At 45.5% G+C, this 21249-nt stretch overlaps 1 protein-coding gene across 1 annotated transcript in view; it reads left to right on the plus strand.

Moving 5' to 3' along the window:
• The window catches only part of LOC112231003 (regulator of G-protein signaling 3), a 256295-nt gene that overhangs the window by 13320 nt on the left and 221726 nt on the right, over positions 1 to 21249 (plus strand). Inside the window, exons 2-6 of the mRNA XM_042311668.1 lie at positions 3392 to 3442; positions 8278 to 8336; positions 9450 to 9544; positions 9786 to 9854; positions 13184 to 13244. Coding sequence (XP_042167602.1) covers positions 3392 to 3442; positions 8278 to 8336; positions 9450 to 9544; positions 9786 to 9854; positions 13184 to 13244 — 335 coding nt within the window. The remainder of the gene's footprint in view (positions 1 to 3391; positions 3443 to 8277; positions 8337 to 9449; positions 9545 to 9785; positions 9855 to 13183; positions 13245 to 21249) is intronic.

Below are 21249 nucleotides of genomic sequence, written 5' to 3' on the forward strand. Positions count from 1 at the left end.
AATAGTACACCTACAAATGTGCCATTATCCATAGCATTGAGCCACTGGTCAGTCATGTCAACCAATGCAGTGGTAGTGGAATGGTTTCTGCGATAAGCATGCTGATTGGCTGTAATCAGATCATTCTTTTCCATGCACTCCCACATTTGTCTACTCACAATACCCACCAATATCTTACTGAGTGTAGAACCTGTCGGACGTAGAGCATATGTTCTTGGGTGGAGTGGGAGAAGAAGAGGATGTAATCGAGGTAGACGAAGACGAACCGGTTTAACATGTTTCGCATCAGGTGGTAGGCGTTCGGTAGGTCCAGCTTGGAGAACACGGTGCCCCCCTGGAGCAGCTCGAAGGCCGAGGAGATGTGAGGTAGCGGGTTGCGTTTCTTCACCGTGATGTCGCTGAGACCTCAGTAGTCGATGCACAGATGCAGGGTTTTGTCCTTCTTCTCCACAAAGAAGAACTCTGCGCCGGCTGGGGATGACGATGGTAATATGTTGTTGATGAGGACGATGATGACGTTGATGATGCTTTTTTGTTTTGTCGGCACATTGTTGATATTTTGTTGACTAGACATTCTAAGAATGCACAGAGCACCTTACTTATTAGGCAACTTTGGCTTGCTATACTTTTGTGCTGATGCTAAAGCTGATCACTAGTAGGCCGACTGAGTATATTCATATTGAAGGCTGTCGACCCTATGACATGATGTACTAGCTCATTGTATTTAGTGTAACTGTGTGCATTGTGACCCATGTGGATGTTATATGTTCAGTGTTTTATTCACCTTCGCTGCAACACCAATTGCCCTCTAGGTTTCTGTATAAGCACTTTGTGACATCTGCTGATGTAAAAAGAGGTTTATAAATACATTAGATAGATTGTTTGATTGAATAAAGTTGAAACTCTGTAGTGTTGTCTAAGCCATTGTTGTCTCTGAACTCTCTTTGTCCTCTATCCTGGCTCTGGTACTGTGGCTGGGTTCTGCTCTGTGTGACATGAGCTGGGCGCTGGTATGCCAAAAGGATAGATGCCCATTGTTGTCAGGCTTTCCTAGTCTGACCCATTTTTATTTCTGTCAAAGTCTTTCCTAGTCTCCCCTTCTGTCTCTCAACTTCTCTCCCAGCCTCTCTCAATGTCTCCCAGTTCCAGTGTCGTTCTGTGTCTCCCCATCTCTTCCTGTCTCCTACCCTCTACCAGTTTCAGTCCTTCACTATGGAGACTGGCATGCCAGTGACAGGTGCATCAGATGCGTTCCCATTGTCTCCAGTCTCTCCCGTTATCTCTGCCCCGAGCACAGTTCTCCTCTCTGGACTGGTTGGCGCCAGACACTGGGTCTTTCCCTCTGACCTCCCACCACCCTAACATCATGGCAGGCTATTGAACAACGCTCCAGTAGCTCCACACTGCTGCCACAGACACAGACAGCGCAGGAGATGGCATTACTTCTACTACCCCAGGCATGCACATACAGTTGGCTAAGCATTGAACTCCTCCTCTCTTTATTTCCTTTACTGCTTAACCTGTTTCAACCAGGGAATTCCTACAGACTTCGTAACAGCTCATGAGATTAAATGAAAGTATACGGTATGTGAATCCTTGTAATTTCTGATTAGTCATTGATTGGCCACGTGATGGCATTGAGAGTAATGCCATCTTGTAGTGTGCTGAAACTCCCATTGCATGGAACTCCCATTGCCTGGAACTCCCATTGTCTGGAACTCCCATTGCCTGGAACTCCCATTGCATGGAACTCCCATTGTCTGGAACTCCCATTGCCTGGAACTCCCATTGCATGGAACTCCCATTGTCTGGAACTCCCATTGTCTGGAACTCCCATTGCCTGGAACTCCCATTGCATGGAACTCCCATTGTCTGGAACTCCCATTGCCTGGAACTCCCATTGTCTGTTTTGGGAATAGGTGACTCAGTTTGATTGAGCCAGTTAAGGCTTCTTTAATACGTTTTCTTATACAACAATCACCTGGTTGACTACTGGGTCTATTTGAGATCATATTTAAATCTCATTCTGTTGTTATAGCCAGCTGGTGTTTCCTCCATTGTGTCCAAACCTCACTTAGCAGCTCCTTAGCTAACCTCCTCATTCCAGCATTAGGACTTTCACCGCCTGTTGTTGATCTTCAAAGCTAATGTGTTTAAGTTTACTGCTTTCTCAACTTCAGCTGAATTATTTCACGCCCTCTAATGGGCTGTGTACTATTCAGTATTTAAAGCAGGCACTGTTCAGAAATAAAGAACAATAAGTGATATTTGATTTGCAGGTGCACAAAGCCAAAACAGGGTTTGGTGTAAATAAGATTCCTCAAGGTGTTATAAAACACTGTTATGTGATGTGTGTGTGTGTGTGTGTGCGTGTGTGCCCTCTCTGTGTAAAGCAGTGTAGCATCAGGGTCTGTGGGGTGTAATGCACCGAGCTCAATGCTCCCTCGTCTGCCAAGCTCTATTAATTCACTCCCTCTCTCTCAGGCTGTGCCCTTCATTTCTAAAAAGCTACAGTTGCTCTCTGTCCTGGTAAACTGCACTCCTTCTAACCCCTCCCTGTCCTGGTACTTACCCCTGTCTTGGAAATACCTCCTTCTTCCCTTCCATGACCGTGCTTTACCTTAGTTTCCTCAATGATCCCCAGCCCATAGTTCTCAACATTTTGAGATTCTGACCCACTTAACCTCCCTTCTAGTGACCCACCACATGCTTAAACAGTGTTTCCAGCTAGTTGTTCAAGGACAAATACAGTAGTGTAACTAGAAAGCCATGCCAACTTCAGTGTGGGAATCTCAAACATCACTAGGTACACTGGGCCAGTGTCATACCTAGCGGGTCCAATCCCATCTTTACATAATAATGGGGGTGGGTAGGGTTTAGCTACAGTGCCAAAGTCAATATCACACAGGGTAAATAGCAGCATGGTTGATATGCTAACACACAAAGCCCCAGGACACAGCAACCGTAGATTGATTGCAAACTCTGCCAATTCTGTTTACTTTGGGTATGGGCACTGCCAGCTCCCAGCACCTATCCTGTTTAAGTCAAGAACACAATACAACACTGAGTTACTTGTGTTAATGACAGTGCAGATCTCTTCTGTGTGTGTAATCAGCAAGGCAATGTGTCCCCCCCCCCATCTTCCTTCCACACTACACAGGAAATATTCTTATCTCAGATCCTGGAGATGCAAAAAGGAAATCCAGAGATTCATAAAAGCAAATATTTATGCTCAAGGTTATACAATGTATTCACGTCTATTAAGCCTACTGATTAAGCACACATATTGTTCTGGACTAGACTAGAGGACGCTAACACAGTTGCACATGGATGCACCGCTATGTTTGACCCAATCATTAGGAATCTCTTCTTGTCTGCTCTCTGCCTATAGGTCAGCTGAAGCTGTCAATCATCCCAGAGGATGGACTCCTTATCGTCCATGGTGAGTACCAGGATGCCATCCTCCCGTCAGCAGGCTCCATGTTGTCAACTCCACCACAGACATGTAAAACAGTTGTCTTCTTTTAACATGGTTAAATAGGTTTGATAGTGTGGCACTTATAAACATGGTAAGTTCATTCACAGAATATACTATGCCCTCTGTAGGTTAACCGTATGGATATGTAATTGTGTACATAGTCACCCCATTTTAGGGCACCAAAAGAATTGGGACAAATTCACTTATTAGCAAAAAGTAAAGTTAGAAAGTTACAGATACACAAATATCAATATCACCCCCAAAAAAAATGCTAGCCTCCCCTGTTCTTGTAATGGTGAGGTTAGGATGTCTTGGGGGTAATATATTTGAGCGTCTGTAACGTTCTCACTTATCATTATTCACACATCATTCAAGATGATCTGTAATCATGGTGGCATCCACATTAATGTAGAAGTTTTTAGAAACAAATTCTATAATTATTTACAATAAAAGTGACTCCAAAATTACACAATACATTATTTACCATTCATTTCAATTGGCACAATATAATCTGAAACACAACCAAACCAAACAGAAAATGCATCCAACACATTTTTAGAGTCACAAGCTTGATATAGTCATTGTGTGCTACGAATATGGAATCAAATACTTTACTTTTTACAACGTTAATACACAAATAAGTGAATTTGTCCAATACTTTTGGTGCCCTAAAATGGGGGTACTATGTACAAAAAAATGCTGTAATTTCTAAACGTTTCCCCGATAGGGATGTATGAATATTCCCTCAAATTAATGCTGACAGTGTGATCTTAAACCCCGTAGTCATTGTGTCCTAAAATGGGGGAATAACCTTTGGAGTATAGTGCCAAAAAGAAGAAAAACTGCTTCACTGTCCCAATAATTACGGAGGGCACTGTAGAATATAAATTGTGCGCTGTATGAGAATTGTGCAGCTCTTTATGCAAATCATAGTGGGGTTTCTGTATGGTTTCTGCCTTACTGCCAAGCTATTTTGCACTGGCATCTAATTCTCCTCACTCTCTGTTTCTCTGTTGCTGTTTGCTGTTTGCTCTCTAATTTGTGTGGCTGTGGTGGAGAGTCATTCTGCAGCCTAAAGGGAAAACACAAAAGGAACACATGTCAACCCAGCTCAAGTCAGAGGCCAGGCTGCGTGTGTGCCTCCGTCAGACACATAGAACACACACACACACACACACACACACACACACACACACACACACACACACACACACACACACACACACACACACACACACACACACACACACACACACACACACACACACACACACACACACAGCACGGTGACACACTCTCTGAAATAATATGTCACCATTGGAGATTATGTTGCAGCAGTGGGGAGGTAAGGTGGAGGTTGTGTTGCAGCAGTGGGGAGGTAAAGTGGAGGTTGTGTTGCAGCAGTGGGGAGGTAAAGTGGAGGTTGTGTTGCAGCAGTGGGGAGGTAAAGTGGAGGTTGTGTTGCAGCAGTGGGGAGGTAAAGTGGAGGTTGTGTTGCAGCAGTGGGGAGGTAAAGTGGAGGTTGTGTTGCAGCAGTGGGGAGGTAAAGTGGAGGTTGTGTTGCAGCAGTGGGGAGGTAAAGTGGAGGTTGTGTTGCAGCAGTGGGGAGGTAAAGTGGAGGTTGTGTTGCAGCAGTGGGGAGGTAAAGTGGAGGTTGTGTTGCAGCAGTGGGGAGGTAAAGTGGAGATTGTGTTGCAGCAGTGGGGAGGTAAAGTGGAAGGTTGTGTTGCAGGAGTAGGGAGGTAAAGTGGAGGTTGTGTTGCAGTAGTGGGGAGGTAAGGTGGAGGTTGTGTTGCAGCAGTGGGGAGGTAAAGTGGAGGTTGTGTTGCAGCAGTGGGGAGGTAAAGTGGAAGGTTGTGTTGCAGGAGTAGGGAGGTAAAGTGGAGGTTGTGTTGCAGTAGTGGGGAGGTAAGGTGGAGGTTGTGTTGCAGCAGTGGGGAGGTAAAGTGGAGGTTGTGTTGCAGCAGTGGGGAGGTAAAGTGGAGGTTGTGTTGCAGCAGTGGGGAGGTAAAGTGGAGGTTGTGTTGCAGCGGTGGGGAGGTAAAGTGGAGGTTGTGTTGCAGCAGTGGGGAGGTAAGGTGGAGGTTGTGTTGCAGCAGTGGGGAGGTAAAGTGGAGGTTGTGTTGCAGCAGTAGGGAGGTAAAGTGGAGGTTGTGTTGCAGCAGTGGGGAGGTAAAGTGGAGGTTGTGTTGCAGCAGTGGGGAGGTAAAGTGGAGGTTGTGTTGCAGCAGTGGGGAGGTAAAGTGGAGGTTGTGTTGCAGCAGTGGGGAGGTAAAGTGGAGATTGTGTTGCAGCAGTGGGGAGGTAAAGTGGAAGGTTGTGTTGCAGAAGTAGGGAGGTAAAGTGGAGGTTGTTTTGCAGTAGTGGGGAGGTAAGGTGGAGGTTGTGTTGCAGCAGTGGGGAGGTAAAGTGGAGGTTGTGTTGCAGCAGTGGGGAGGTAAAGTGGAAGGTTGTGTTGCAGGAGTAGGGAGGTAAAGTGGAGGTTGTGTTGCAGTAGTGGGGAGGTAAGGTGGAGGTTGTGTTGCAGCAGTGGGGAGGTAAAGTGGAGGTTGTGTTGCAGCAGTGGGGAGGTAAAGTGGAGGTTGTGTTGCAGCAGTGGGGAGGTAAAGTGGAGGTTGTGTTGCAGCGGTGGGGAGGTAAAGTGGAGGTTGTGTTGCAGCAGTGGGGAGGTAAGGTGGAGGTTGTGTTGCAGCAGTGGGGAGGTAAAGTGGAGGTTGTGTTGCAGCAGTGGGGAGGTAAAGTGAAGGTTGTGTTGCAGCAGTGGGGAGGTAAGGTGGAGGTTGTGTTGCAGCAGTGGGGAGGTAAAGTGGAGGTTGTGTTGCAGCAGTAGGGAGGTAAAGTGGAGGTTGTGTTGCAGCAGTGGGGAGGTAAAGTGGAGGTTGTGTTGCAGCAGTAGGGAGGTAAAGTGGAGGTTGTGTTGCAGCAGTGGGGAGGTAAAGTGGAGGTTGTGTTGCAGCAGTGGGGAGGTAAAGTGGAGATTATGTTGCAGCAGTGGGGAGGTAAAGTGGAGGTTGTGTTGCAGCAGTAGGGAGGTAAAGTGGAGGTTGTGTTGCAGCAGTGGGGAGGTAAAGTGGAGGTTGTGTTGCAGCAGTGGGGAGGTAAAGTGGAGGTTGTGTTGCAGCAGTGGGGAGGTAAAGTGGAGGTTGTGTTGCAGCAGTGGGGAGGTAAAGTGGAGGTTGTGTTGCAGCAGTAGGGAGGTAAAGTGGAGGTTGTGTTGCAGCAGTGGGGAGGTAAAGTGGAGATTATGTTGCAGCAGTGGGGAGGTAAAGTGGAGGTTGTGTTGCAGCAGTAGGGAGGTAAAGTGGAGGTTGTGTTGCAGCAGTGGGGAGGTAAAGTGGAGGTTGTGTTGCAGCAGTGGGGAGGTAAAGTGGAGGTTGTGTTGCAGCAGTGGGGAGGTAAAGTGAAGGTTGTGTTGCAGTAGTGGGGAGGTAAGGTGGAGGTTGTGTTGCAGCAGTGGGGAGGTAAAGTGGAGGTTGTGTTGCAGCAGTAGGGAGGTAAAGTGGAGGTTGTGTTGCAGCAGTGGGGAGGTAAAGTGGAGGTTGTGTTGCAGCAGTGGGGAGGTAAAGTGGAGATTATGTTGCAGCAGTGGGGAGGTAAAGTGGAGGTTGTGTTGCAGCAGTAGGGAGGTAAAGTGGAGGTTGTGTTGCAGCAGTGGGGAGGTAAAGTGGAGGTTGTGTTGCAGCAGTGGGGAGGTAAAGTGGAGGTTGTGTTGCAGCAGTGGGGAGGTAAAGTGGAGGTTGTGTTGCAGCAGTGGGGAGGTAAAGTGGAGGTTGTGTTGCAGCAGTAGGGAGGTAAAGTGGAGGTTGTGTTGCAGCAGTGGGGAGGTAAAGTGGAGATTGTGTTGCAGCAGTGGGGAGGTAAAGTGGAGGTTGTGTTGCAGCAGTGGGGAGGTAAAGTGGAGGTTGTGTTGCAGCAGTGGGGAGGTAAAGTGGAGGTTGTGTTGCAGCAGTGGGGAGGTAAAGTGAAGGTTGTGTTGCAGTAGTGGGGAGGTAAGGTGGAGGTTGTGTTGCAGCAGTGGGGAGGTAAAGTGGAGGTTGTGTTGCAGCAGTAGGGAGTGGGGGTTGTGTTGCAGTAGTGGGTGTTGCAGAGGTAAGTGGAGGTTGTGTTGCAGCGGTGGGGAGGTAAAGTGGAGGTTGTGTTGCAGCAGTGGGAGGTAAAGTGGAGGTTGTGTTGCAGCGGTGGGGAGGTAAAGTGGAGGTTGTGTTGCAGCAGTGGGGAGGTAAAGTGGAGGTTGTGTTGCAGCGTGGGGAGGTAAAGTGGAGATTGTGTTGCAGTAGTGGGGAGGTAAGGTGGAGGTTGTGTTGCAGTAGTGGGGAGGTAAGGTGGAGGTTGTGTTGCAGCAGTGGGGAGGTAAAGTGGAGGTTGTGTTGCAGCGGTGGGGAGGTAAAGTGGAGGTTGTGTTGCAGCGGTGGGGAGGTAAGGTGGAGGTTGTGTTGCAGCAGTGGGGAGGTAAAGTGGAGGTTGTGGTGCCCTCACACACACACACACACACACACAGATAGTTTAAACCTCACTGTGTACCAGTGGAAGAGGATCTAGGCCTGGATTAAATTCAATGTATCTCAGTCTTAAATCTCAATCTCAAACCATTTTATGATTTGGTTTATATATTGTGTTCCTTCTGATATCAAAGGGTGTAATTCTACCTCTTCCATCGCCCTGACCTCTCATCATACATGTAGGTTCACTGAATACCAGAGACCAGTCACGCAACAAATGTGTCCCCTTTATTGTCCTGATGGTATTTCATTGTTTGTTGTGAATGATTCATTTCTACATACCCAATCTTGTACCCACAGTTATGGAGGCAAAGAGCCTTATGGGAAAGAAACACGCCACATGTGACTCGTATGTTAAGGTATGTGACACTGCCTCCACGGCAGCGTGTGCATGCTTTGGTTCCAGCCCAATCAACTAGTCATGGTATTCAATCTAGACTCCGATTAGTTTAATCAGGTGTGTTAATGCTGGACTGGAAGAACCCCCCACCCCCCCACCCCCCCACACACACACAGCGAGCCTGCTAAACTAATAGCAGAAGTCATAACCCCTCGTTAAGGCTGGATTTAGATTTCCTGTTTGTTCAGATTTCATCTCTCAGCAGACCTTGGCACAGGGCAGACGGATTAGTGCCGGCTGTGTTATATTGTGTGTGTGCGTGCATGTGTCTGTGTGTGTGTGCGAGGGTTTAGGAGACAGACGCGGAGGATGTACTGTGCTGTCACAGACTCTATCTGCTAGGTTACCCTCAGTAACAGAGAGTGACAGCTCTAGTCTTCCACTCTCTGTGTCTACACAGAGTATATGCCGATGTGAATACAACGTTAGTCAGTCTCAGTCTGGAAATCCCAGTCCAAGCCCACCAACGCAACTCATGAAGAGTCTTTGTTTACAAAATACTGTCCTATGCAAGTACTGTCCACACAAATGTGATTATATTGAATCATATTATGAAGGAAATGAGGAAGTGCATAAATACCATAATGCTGGTTTGATTGGAACTCTCACACCCCAACCAGAGTACTCGTCCTGCCACATCTGGTCTCTTGGTTCTCCCACACTTAAGGGAGGGCAGCTCCCGCTCATCCCAGTCCATGCTCTCCTCTGTTCTGACACCCCAATGGTGGAACCGGCTTCCCCCTGAGCTAGGAGAGCAGAGTCCCTGTCCATCTTCTGAAACATCTGAAACCCTATCTCTTCAAAAAGTATCTTAAATAATCCCACAGCACCTACCCTCGCACACCCTTCTCACCCAACCCTCCCCCCAAAAAGAAAAGAATGCCTTGCACGTTCCTTTTTTTTTTTACTAGACTTTGACTCTAGCTACTTTGAGGAAAAATGTACTTACTCTGACTGTGATATGTGGTCGTCCCACCTAGCTATCTTAAGATGAATGCACTAACTGTAAGTCGCTCTGGGTAAGAGGGTCTGCTAAATGAGTCAAATGTAATTTAAATGCGTTCTGTCTCAGTTGGGTGTGGTACCTGATGATGATCCTGGAGGCAGACAGAAGACTAAGATGGTGCCGGACTCCAAGTGCCCCATCTTCCTGGAAACCTTTTACTTGTGAGCCCAAATATTTTAGTATACTATCTCAAGTACTGGCCACAACACTAACATTTCGATTTTCAACAACATATTTTCATCCATCTGTGAATCGGCATTTGTCTGTGTGTGTGACGTTTTGTTGTTGTTGTTGTTATCACTCATGCCTCAGGTGCTTTCAATTGATATTAATTGCCATTATACTGTATTAGTTTGCGATAGGCCCCTAGGAATTGACGGATGGTGTTTCTGTTGTTTTCAGTGTCATCACTGAGGAGCAGCATCATAAAAGGCTACTGTTCACCATGTGGAACTGTGACCAAATCTCAAGGTATCAATCAATGGCATGGTGATGATAATGATGATGATGTTGATAATAAAATATTTATACAGAAAATCTAAAAGATGCTTAAAAAAAGGACATGTAGTTCTTGGGCTGGACAATGGTCTTCAACAAAGGCCGCCGCGTCCAGATCACATCCAACTCCGGAACATCAAGCCAGCCCATGCCATCCCCAGCTCCTCTGATGCAGGCTTGAGTAGGGGGAATCAGTGGTCACATCCAGCGGGGGGGGGGGGAGACAGGTCAGGAACATCAAGCCAGCCCATGCCATCGCCAGCTCCTCTGATGCAGGCCTGAGTAGGGGGAATCAGTGGTCACATCCAGCAGGGAGGAGACGGGTCCGGAGCATCAAGCCAGCCCATGCCATCCCCAGCTCCTCTGATGCAGGCTTGAGTAGGGGGAATCAGTGGTCACATCCAGCAGGGAGGGAGACAGGTCCGTAACATCAAGCCAGCCCATGCCATCGCCAGCTCCTCTGATGCCTCTGATGCAGGCTTGATGCAGGGGTAGGGGGAATCAGTGGTCACATCCAGCAGGGAGGGAGACAGGTCCAGAACATCAAGCCAGCCCATGCCAGCCCCAGCTCCTCTGATGCAGGCTTGAGTAGGGGAATCAGTGGTCACATCCAGCAGGGAGGGAGACAGGTCCAGAACATCAAGCCAGCCCATGCCAGCCCCAGCTCCTCTGATGCAGGCTTGAGTAGGGGGAATCAGTGGTCACATCCAGCAGGGAGGGAGACAGGTCCGGAACATCAAGCCGGCCCATGCCATCCCCAGCTTCTCTGCAGACTCTGTTGGTAAATACTCCTCAAGCAACATGTATCACCCACCTAGGGGAAGCCGGCGCCCGCTAGATTTCACTAGGGCACCTTGGAGTCAGAGATCCACTCAAAACTACAAATCAAATGTTATTTCTCTCCAAGGTGTACTATCCCAATAATTGATGTGTAGTGAGTTCTTGTACAACAAGCCTCTGTGATGGCCAAGCCTGTGTCATCTAGCTAAAGTTGCAGATAAAAACAAAAGCTAGCTAGCCATTAGGTTATCTTGACCAAATGAACGGACTTGCTAGTCATATGACTCCATTGAATTGATATATATATATAAATAATCAATACTAAGCTTACAACCATGAAAGTGTTGATTAAAAAACAAAAAAAACAAAAAAAATATATATACATTTACAGGAGCTCTCTGCCTAGGCAACCTCATGAGTTATTTAAAGGGTTTTAGATTTTTGATGAGGAATGTTGAAGGAATGCATATCCCTCTGCTTCTACTTATCAGCATTATCACACAGACACACACACACACACACACACACACACACACACACACACACACACACACACACACACACACACACACACACACACACACACACACACACACACACACACACACACACACACACACACACAGAACTGTCAGCTCCGGTTGAAGTGCAAAGCTGCCCTTTATAATTGATGCAGAGGCAGCGGCTGTGTGTCTGGAGTTACTCTCACCTTCTTTCCTCTACTAGCCTTGGTTATAACAGGGTCAATGTTAAGGACATGACTTTTGGTCGGATGAATTTTCCAATGTTATGCACTATTGAAAGGACAATAGTTGAATTGCCCGAGCCGACTAGGTGAAAGGTCTGTAGATGTTCCCTTGAGCAAGGCACTCAACCTTAATTGCTCCTGTAAGGCGACTTGGATAAGAACGTCTGCTAAATGACTCAATCTCCCTACTGCTCATATAGTCCCTGTAAGAAACATGATGAGGTTATGATGATCAGATGTCATGTTATTATCTGTGTGGACCGCTCTGGGTGAGGGACACAGTTTGTGTGAGTACCCCTGAGTGTTGTATGTCTGGGGTCGTCATCTCTGTGCTCTAGTATTACCTGGGTGGGATGCTGTAGTGTTGATGTCTAAACCAGTGTGTCAAAGCAAAGAATTATTTAAGTGACAGGCTGTTTTAAAACTCTGAAGCTGCAGTTAAAGAACAAGATGACCCATGAAAGACAGATGGAGATGGGTAAATTAACCGTTCATTCAGTCTTCATATTACTGTAGTATAGGCTATGCTGCAGTAAATGCAGGTCTATCTGTCACAAGGAAAAAAGTTACCATGATGAGATGATAGGTCTACATGCATTGTGATCTGCGCTCCATACTGAGATGGGCTGTCTGTCCCCGCCCTGATCTTTGATTCATCATGCAGAGGCCGTAGAGAAGCCAGATTGAGACATGGCATATAATTTAACAGTTCCATTTCACTCATGCTGTTCATATAAATCATTTACTATAATGTACCGGGTTCTCACAGTTATTTATCCCGGGAAAAGGGAGTGGTTTTGGACGATAAATCCCGGTAAATCTCGGTAACCGGGTTCCTGCCATTCAACCCTAGTATGTGTGTCAGAAAGAAGGAGATAAATCCTGCACTCCAGAGCTACTACTCACGCTTCAATTTTGTCCCCAAAGTGTGACTCTCCATCTTTAGGGCAGTGTGTCACTAGGGATAACAGTTTTTAAGTCAGCCCATCTCAGACACAGGGCCTGTTAAATAAGTCAACAGTACCAGAGGCAGATCAGAACTACTCTCAAATCACATTGGTCCTGTATGACTCAGTTGGTTGAGCATGGCACATGCAACGCCAGGATTGGGGGCCACCCGTACGTAAAATGTGTGCACACATGACTGTACGTTGACTTGAATAAAAGCATCTGATAAATAGCATATATTATTATATTATTATTCCACAGCACAGTACCCGTCTGCAATACAGTCCCAACACTGGCTGGCACACTTTATAATGGCCTACACCATGGGATGGCAGGTAGCCTAGCGGCCTTGAGCCAGTAACCGAAAGTTCACTGGTTTGAATCCCCGAGCTGACTAGGTGAAAAGTCTATAGAAAAGTCTATCCCTTGAGCAAGGCACTTAACCTTAATTGCTCCTGTAAGGCGACTTGGATTAGAGCGTAAGCTAAATGACAATCTCCCTACTGCTCACATAGTCCCTGTAAGAAACATGATGAGGTTATGATGAAGAGCCTGTGGATGATCAGATGTCATGTTATTATCTGTGTGGACCCCTCTGGGTGAGGGATACAGTTTGTGTGAGTACCCCTGAGTGTTGTATGTCTGGGGTCGTCATCTCTGTGCTCTAGTATTACCTGGGTGGGATGCTGTAGTGTTGATGTCTAAACCAGTGTGTCACAGCAAAGAAATTCCAGTGGGGATAGGATTGCTGCCTATAAGGAAGGGACCACATAATTTGACCATAGATATAATATCTCTCTCTCTCTCTCTCTTTCTCTCTCTCTAGGAGGAGTGAGCTGCTAGGGTGTATGAGTTTTGGCGTGAGATCCCTCATGGACCCAGTGAAGGTTAGTTGTTCTTCTTTGTACATTCCTCTACTCTTCACTGCACCACACACCACTGTAACCCTCCTCATTAGCTCGCTCCCTCTATCAGAGTGTGTGTGTGTGTGTGTTCACCAGACCATAAAAGACCTGTTTAGCCCAGAGTGAGTGAGCGGCCATGGCCTTAATCCACAAGAAACACCACTGTGGCCACTGTGAACCCATCACTACTGTCCTCAGTCCCTCCTGTTAGAACACATCACTACTGTCCCCAGTCCCTCCTGTTAGAACACATCACTACTGTCCCCAGTCCCTCCTGTTAGAACACATCACGACTGTCCTCAGTCCCTCCTGTTAGAACACATCACTACTGTCCCCAGTCCCTCCTGTTAGAACACATCACGACTGTCCTCAGTCCCTCCTGTTAGAACACATCACTACTGTCCCCAGTCCCTCCTGTTAGAACACATCACGACTGTCCTCAGTCCCTCCTGTTAGAACACATCACTACTGTCCCCAGTCCCTCCTGTTAGAACACATCACTACTGTCCTCAGTCCCTCCTGTTAGAACACATCACTACTGTCCTCAGTCCCTCCTGTTAGAACATATCACTACTGTCCTCAGTCCCTCCTGTTAGAACACATCACGACTGTCCTCAGTCCCTCCTGTTAGAACACATCACTACTGTCCCCAGTCCCTCCTGTTAGAACACATCACGACTGTCCTCAGTCCCTCCTGTTAGAACACATCACTACTGTCCCCAGTCCCTCCTGTTAGAACACATCACTACTGTCCTCAGTCCCTCCTGTTAGAACACATCACTACTGTCCTCAGTCCCTCCTGTTAGAACACATCACTACTGTCCTCAGTCCCTCCTGTTAGAACACATCACAACTGTCCTCAGTCCCTCCTGTTAGAACACATCACTACTGTCCCCAGTCCCTCCTGTTAGAACACATCACGACTGTCCTCAGTCCCTCCTGTTAGAACACATCACGACTGTCCTCAGTCCCTTCAGTTAGGACACATCCCTACTGTCCTCAGTCCCTCCAGTCTAGTGATACAGCCATATATACTGCACATCGATGGTTACCGTATAGATATGTAGGGCAGTACCTTGGGTGTAACAACACATCCCCACTGCCCTCAGCCTACTGTAGTAAAGATCTTCTAATCTAGGGGTACAACCATATAAGAGGTGGTGTAGTGGAGGGTAAACATATCTAAATGCACGAGCGTTTACCTACGTTTTGTGGAAAATTTGCTTTGGGAGCATTACTTTACTCATTGCGAATAGCGATCAGCATTCCACCCCCCAAATGGAGTCAAATGGATTTGTCAATTTGAGATGCAAACTCAAAATGTAATACATTTCAACTCTGTCTGCCATGGTAGAGGTGTCTTTTTTTAAGCCCATAACCATGTGTGTGAGATGCATACTTTTGTTTCAAAGTAGATTTGTTTAAGACTACCAAGAAACCACCCTGATTTAGCAGGTGAGTATATTCCAGTACGGACTGTGTGTTGACAGCAGAGTTGTTTAGTTCTTATTTGCGAGGCGACAAGGTATGAAGGCAATTTCTGTTGTCAGCTTGTGTGTGAGCTGCCAGAACACACTCTCCTCTTACGCCTTCAGTGATCCAGTGGGCCAATTTCCCACTCCGCTCAGCTGGGCAGCACATGGTAAACACGTAGCATTTTGTTTCAGGCCACAACTCCTGTCAAGCTTCTTGCTCGTCTCCCATTCCTCTGACACCTTTTCTTACAATTGCAGGCATACATGCATGCAGAATGCATTCGATGTCAGAAGTGTCTTCGACAGAGGAGTCAGTGAAGATAAAAGTAGACGACTGCTGGGTTCTCAGCTCTACTTGCAGTTTAATGATTCATTCTTAATTTATCCAACTGTGTCCCATCTCCCCTTGTGCCCACACAACTGTTCTTTACATGGTAAACCGTTTATAAAACCTCCCAAAGGCAGGGTGGTCTGTACCTCCCAATGGGTCTATTGTTTTTAATAGCAAAGTGCAAAGAAAAGTTGATTCAGGTCGGGTGTGAGTTTCTGCTTGAATTTGGTTAAAAGGACAGTGAATTCGCTCATACGTTGAGAACTTGTACCAGCTCCTGTGTGTATCAGACCATTTATTCGCTCAGAGATTGAGATGATTCTGAACTGAAGACACGTGTAACCACGTTAAGTCTTAGCCTATTGGTGATAGTAGTCTTTCACCCGGAGTAGTTTGCAATGTCTCGTGTAGTTCATGTACACTATGTGTCTGAGTGTTAATTATTTCACGACCAATCAACTTTATTAGTTGAATTGAGTAAATGCATTCCTAGTTTTACAGAGTAATTCTTTGATTGACTAGAAGTTTATATTTTAGGTCTATTGATAGTTAATTACACTATACACACAGCACATGCTGAGGTACCACCTTGACATCTCTGATCTGCTTGCCTCAATAAACTAATGCTAGAACATTGGTTGCCAGGCTTAACTATTTGTATCTAGAATAATTGCATCACGGAGCATGTTAGACACATGATCATTATAGTCCTACTGAGATGTGATGTAAGGCTTGCTACCTGGACTAGATTCCTTCAGAGACTTCCAGGGCCTGTTCAATTTGTTCACATATTGGAGTCGGATTTGATAAACGCAATTGATTATATTCAACATGTTGGTTGGATCATTTCCATCCAACTACGACTTGTGGTCGGACATGGTAAAGTTGGATTTGTGTGTGGTTCTGCAACAGATGAGCAGGTTGCATAACATAAAAGGTGATAAGGATAAACCTTTTTAAATGAATCTAGTCAATAAATATATCTCAAATAAGGAAAGAGGAAACAAACTTAATCTTAACTTGGACGCACACAACTGGAACGAAACTGGAAATGGCTTGACTGGCTTTAAATACAAACTAGAATGGAGAATGAGCCTATCAGGATAGTCTTGATCATTTCTGACAGGTGTGTGATTGCTTGAAAGTCAAAAGGTGAAGTGATCTTGCTTGATCAAGCCCATCTCAGCAGTACGCTGCTCCACTCTGAGGTCTTTTGTACAGACCTTTTAAAAAAAGAGGTTCTTATTTTTTTGCTCTGTACACAGTCTTGTACGGTTAACCTTGTGGGGACACAAGTCAGTCCCATTCAAAATCCTATTTTTCCTAACCCCTAAACCTAACCCTAACTCGTACCCTAACCTTAACCATAGCTCCTGTTACGCACACCTCTATGAAGAGGGAACGCAACACCCCGCTACAACTCAACTCCCCGTGAAGTGAAAGAGGTATGGGACTGTAGGTGCGAGTAAGGATGACAAAAGGCAGAGAATTTACCGTTTACTAGGAATTTATTCCTTCACACGGCAATATGGGGAAAAGGGGCTAGACGGAACCAAAGCAAAGAAAGTAAATGTCAAAGTCCCCCTCTCCTATCTAACCTGCCTACCCGCTACCTATCTAACTTAGCACCACCTGGTGCGCTAACCAAAATACAGGGGGTGGTCCGCCCAGGTCTTACCTAGTGTGCCTAGACAGTGAATAGACTACGGGTATATGTATGCCCGCGGGGCTCTTGCCTAAGCACTCCCTAGGTGCCTTCCCCTTCCCCCCTGGGAACAAATGAAACACAATAATACAAACTACTTCACAACAACCTGAGAAAATAACTCAAGACATTAAAGAAGCTCTATCTGACAACGCACCAAACTAACACAGAACATACCAAAGCTGCTCCCAACAACAACTAACATAGTACATAGCAAAACTGCCTCTCTCTCTCTCTCTCTCTCTCTCTCTCTTTCTCTCTCTCTCTCCCTCCCTCCCCCTAAACCTGATTCTAATTCTAACCACAACACTAATTCTAACCTTAACCCTAAACCCCCTAGAAATTGTTCTTTCCTGAGACAGAGTTTGAAGGTAATGTGTGTGTGGCATGTTTAACTATTCTTGTGGGGACCAACAAAATGTCTGGTCCCCACAAGAATAGTTAAACATGCCACACACACATCACCTTCAAACTCTGTCTCAGGAAAGAACAAATAAAATCTGATTTTTGGACAGGCTTCTGCCTGGCATTTATCCCAATTAATATTTAATTGGCTTAAGTTGCTAATGAGGAGATTAAACACTGAGTCACTGGGAGTTCTCCTTTTCATCTCTTAGCTCCCTCCTGCTACTGTCATCCTCCACAACTCCTTGGCTTTATTCTTCTTCATCTATCCCCTTTATCTCTCTCCTCCCATCCCTCTATATATTCCCTCTTATGTTCTCTCACCCACCCACTCACCCCCCTCTCTCTATCCCTCTCCCCCCTCTCCCTCTTCCCCTCTCATTGGTTTCTATTTGTCTAATGGGCATCATAATAGTCGGTGGTGGCACAGTCCGTGCTTAGATTTATGTTACTGTACATGTCTCCCCTCCCCCACTTCCCCTCTTTCCCCTCACTCTCCCCCTCGCCCCACAGCCTGTAGAAATCTGCCCACTCAGATAAGATGCTTTAACCAGCGATTATTGTCACAGTCCACGGAATCACATCTCTTTACTACAATAGAGCTCAGACTGCAGGCTTAGAACAGCCTCAATAAGACACAGGGAGAGCAGACCAGCACATAGAACACTCTGCATTCTGTCCTCTCACTGGATGGAAGAAGACCTAGGCTAGCTGCTGTGCTGTATTGTGTGTGTGTGTGAGATAGAGAGTGAGAGTGTTTTGTGCATTGTAGAATTGTCATGTCCCTTAATAGAGACTGTAATCAGATGGATTATGAGTCAACTCTTCCTCTATGTCCCGGCTGCATGGTTTTCACACACGAGCGCTCGCACGCACCCAGGGTTGGGCTCAATTCAGAAATTTGAAATTGCCTCCCATTCAACTAATGAGTTAAAATTCAAATTGAATTGGCCACACCCTCCTGATGTTGAGTTTGAGTTTGAGTTTGAGTGCAGGAAGTAGAATTTAATTCAGTGCAATTCAAAATAATTCCACTCGGTCATAGAACATGAGAATTTAATTTAATTTGACAGGTCACACTATCAGATACAAAGAATATATAAATTTTCTCTGGAAACTAGGTTCATACTCTTTTAACCTTAGTGCTAGAATAACCTATTATATTTTGCATATTATATTTCCAACCATTTCACTTGTTTGGCTTCTTTTTGAAGGCTTCAGGGTCAACTTGAGTGTTAAAATAATGCATTCTGTGAATTTTCCCCATATTTAACAAAGTGTAAGTGTGGTCTTGTATGGCTCAGTTGGCAGAGCATGCTATTTGCACTGCCAAGGTTTTGGGTTTGATTCCCGGGGCCTCCCATACATAACATGTAAGCACACATGACTGCAAGTCACTTTGGATAACAATGACTAAACCTAATATAGAATAGAAGAGGCATTTGGATTTAATTGAATTTCATTGAATTCACACACAATCACACAAATGCAGACACACACACACACACACACACACACACACACACACACACACACACACACACACACACACACCTGGCTCGTGAAGCGGACGTAATAGCATCAGCTGCTGGAAAGAGCTAAACTTCTGTTTAGAAGTGTGTGTGTGTGTGTCTGTGTCTGTGTGTGTGTACGTTGCTCTGGGGATGTGGAGCCAGAGAAGGTAGTGGTGTGTGTGTTTGTGCGTTTCTAAATCTGTGGAAAGAAGAATTCTCTCTATTTATTTCATATTTATTATGGTAGCAACACACAGGCCTCGCCCCCACTTGAGGATATATCTTTTTCAGCTGTCTATTTCCTGTGTTTGAGGGGTACAAAATTCACTTGTCACTTAAATCCCACTGGATTGATTGCTTTCATTTGCCTTCTGCGACTCTTTCAAACTCTTGCTTGTGCCTGTTGCTTTTTCTCATTAACGTTACGACCATTTCTGTGATGAAATGTCAAACTGGGGGTCGGAACCGAAATGATCTTTCAATTGTTTCGTTCTGAACAGAACCATTACTTGTTTGTGCAGAGTGGCACCTGAATTGAAATAAAAACACATGTTACCTTCTTGTAGTTAACAAATCCAATGTGAAAGGTGATAACTATAGTGTCCTTAAGTAGTGTTGAAAAGGTACATCCGTTCTTCTCTAATTAAAAATCTCTCTCTGAATCACACTTGTAACGTCAGTAGGCTGCGGTAGACTATGATTCGGTGGGAGGGGGAGGGGCAGTTAGACTACTCACACACACACTGGCAAAGATTTTCAGCTGGCAGGCAGGCAGACACTAGAACAAGTTACTGAGTGACAGTGAAGGCTTTGCATATTGTGCTTTGTTCCTTTTCTTGTGGGACTGGGGGAAAAAAATCCCCAGAATGTGAAAGAACATTATTAACCGATTCCCATTATTTTAACCCTTTGACACGTACCAACACACGGGTGTGATAATTCTACAGTGGTCCCTGCAGCGTATGCTCAAACGCTCATTTAGCACGTCTAGTTTCAATTGACGCAATAGGTAGCATTTGAGCTGGCCACACTGTTTTTTTACAGCAACATTTTGTACAAGCACAGTCCTTACAATGTTATGTTCTGAATGTGACCAGTTGGACATCTTGAAGCAAGTGGGGACAGCAAACTGGGATAGGGAGAGATTGAATATGTCCATATCATTTGGTAGGGTGCTGGTAGGGTAGATAGAGCAGGGGAGTGCTGGTAGGGTAGATAGAGCAGGGGAGTGCTGGTAGGGTAGACAGAGCAGGGGAGTGCTGGTAGGGTAGACAGAGCAGGGGAGTGCTGGTAGGGTAGATAGAGCAGGGGAGTGCTGGTAGGGTAGATAGAGCAGGGGAGTGCTGGTAGGGTAGACAGAGCAGAGGAGTGCTGGTAGGGTAGACAGAGCAGGGGAGTGCTGGTAGGGTAGACAGAGCAGGGGAGTGCTGGTAGGGTAGACAGAGCAGGGGAGTGCTGGTAGGGTAGACAGAACAGGAGAGTGCTGGTAGGGTAGATAGAGCAGGGGAGTGCTGGTAGGGTAGACAGAGCAGAGGAGTGCTGGTAGGGTAGACAGAGCAGGGGAGTGCTGGTAGGGTAGACAGAGCAGGGGAGTGCTGGTAGGGTAGACAGAGCAGGTGTTTGGTAGTTGCAGCCATGTTCCTCCCCTTTACGTTAATGCAGTCATTTATTCAAATACTGTATACCTGGTGTTTTAATGGAAACGAGACACATATTTTTTATTTTAAAAAGATACCTGATACAATTTGAAAATGTATATATGAGTGCATAAAACAAAACAAAAAAAAGTGAAATTTGACAATAAATTGAATAACTCAATTCCCTCCATAATCCCTGAACTCCGTGGTAGTAAAATGCTTTATGTGCTATAATTCAGTCAATGTCTGATGGATTATACAAATCAAAAAGTTTGGAGTATCTTCATACATTGTCCAACTGTTGCATTTATTATAATTGTTTTTAAAATCTTTTGAATCAAATCAAACTTTATTTATACAGTACATTTCAAACATGGAATGCAGCACAATGTGTTTAAAAAAAAAAATGAAAATAAATATGGAAATATTTACTAAACAACAAACATAAGAGGATAAAAAACTAAAGAATAACAAACAACCGGAACGACTAAAAAGCACCCTCAGGAAAAGCAAAAAAGGTGTGTTTTAATTAGATCTATTTTAAATATGTCCACAGTTTCAGCCCCCTCAGGTTCTCTGTCAGGCTATTCCAGAGGATGGGGGAATAGTAACTAAAGGCTGTCTCTACATGCCTTTTGGTCCTAGGCTTTGGGATAGTTAAAAAGCCAGTGCCAGAGGACCTGAGAGACCTACTGGGTACACAACTTAAAATCATCTCTGACATGTATTGTGGTGCACAATCGTTGATTTATTTAAAAACCAGAAGAAGAATCTTCAAATGAATTATAAAACTCACAGGCAGCCAGTGCAGAGACCTTAAAACCGATGTGTGCTCTCCATCTGGTCTTGGTCAGTACCCGTGCTGCAGTATTCTGTATGTTTTACAGTGCAGAGACCTTAAAACCGGTGTAATGTGTGCT

This window comes from Oncorhynchus tshawytscha, linkage group LG33 (genome assembly GCF_018296145.1).
Source record: "Oncorhynchus tshawytscha isolate Ot180627B linkage group LG33, Otsh_v2.0, whole genome shotgun sequence".
NCBI lineage: Eukaryota > Metazoa > Chordata > Actinopteri > Salmoniformes > Salmonidae > Oncorhynchus > Oncorhynchus tshawytscha.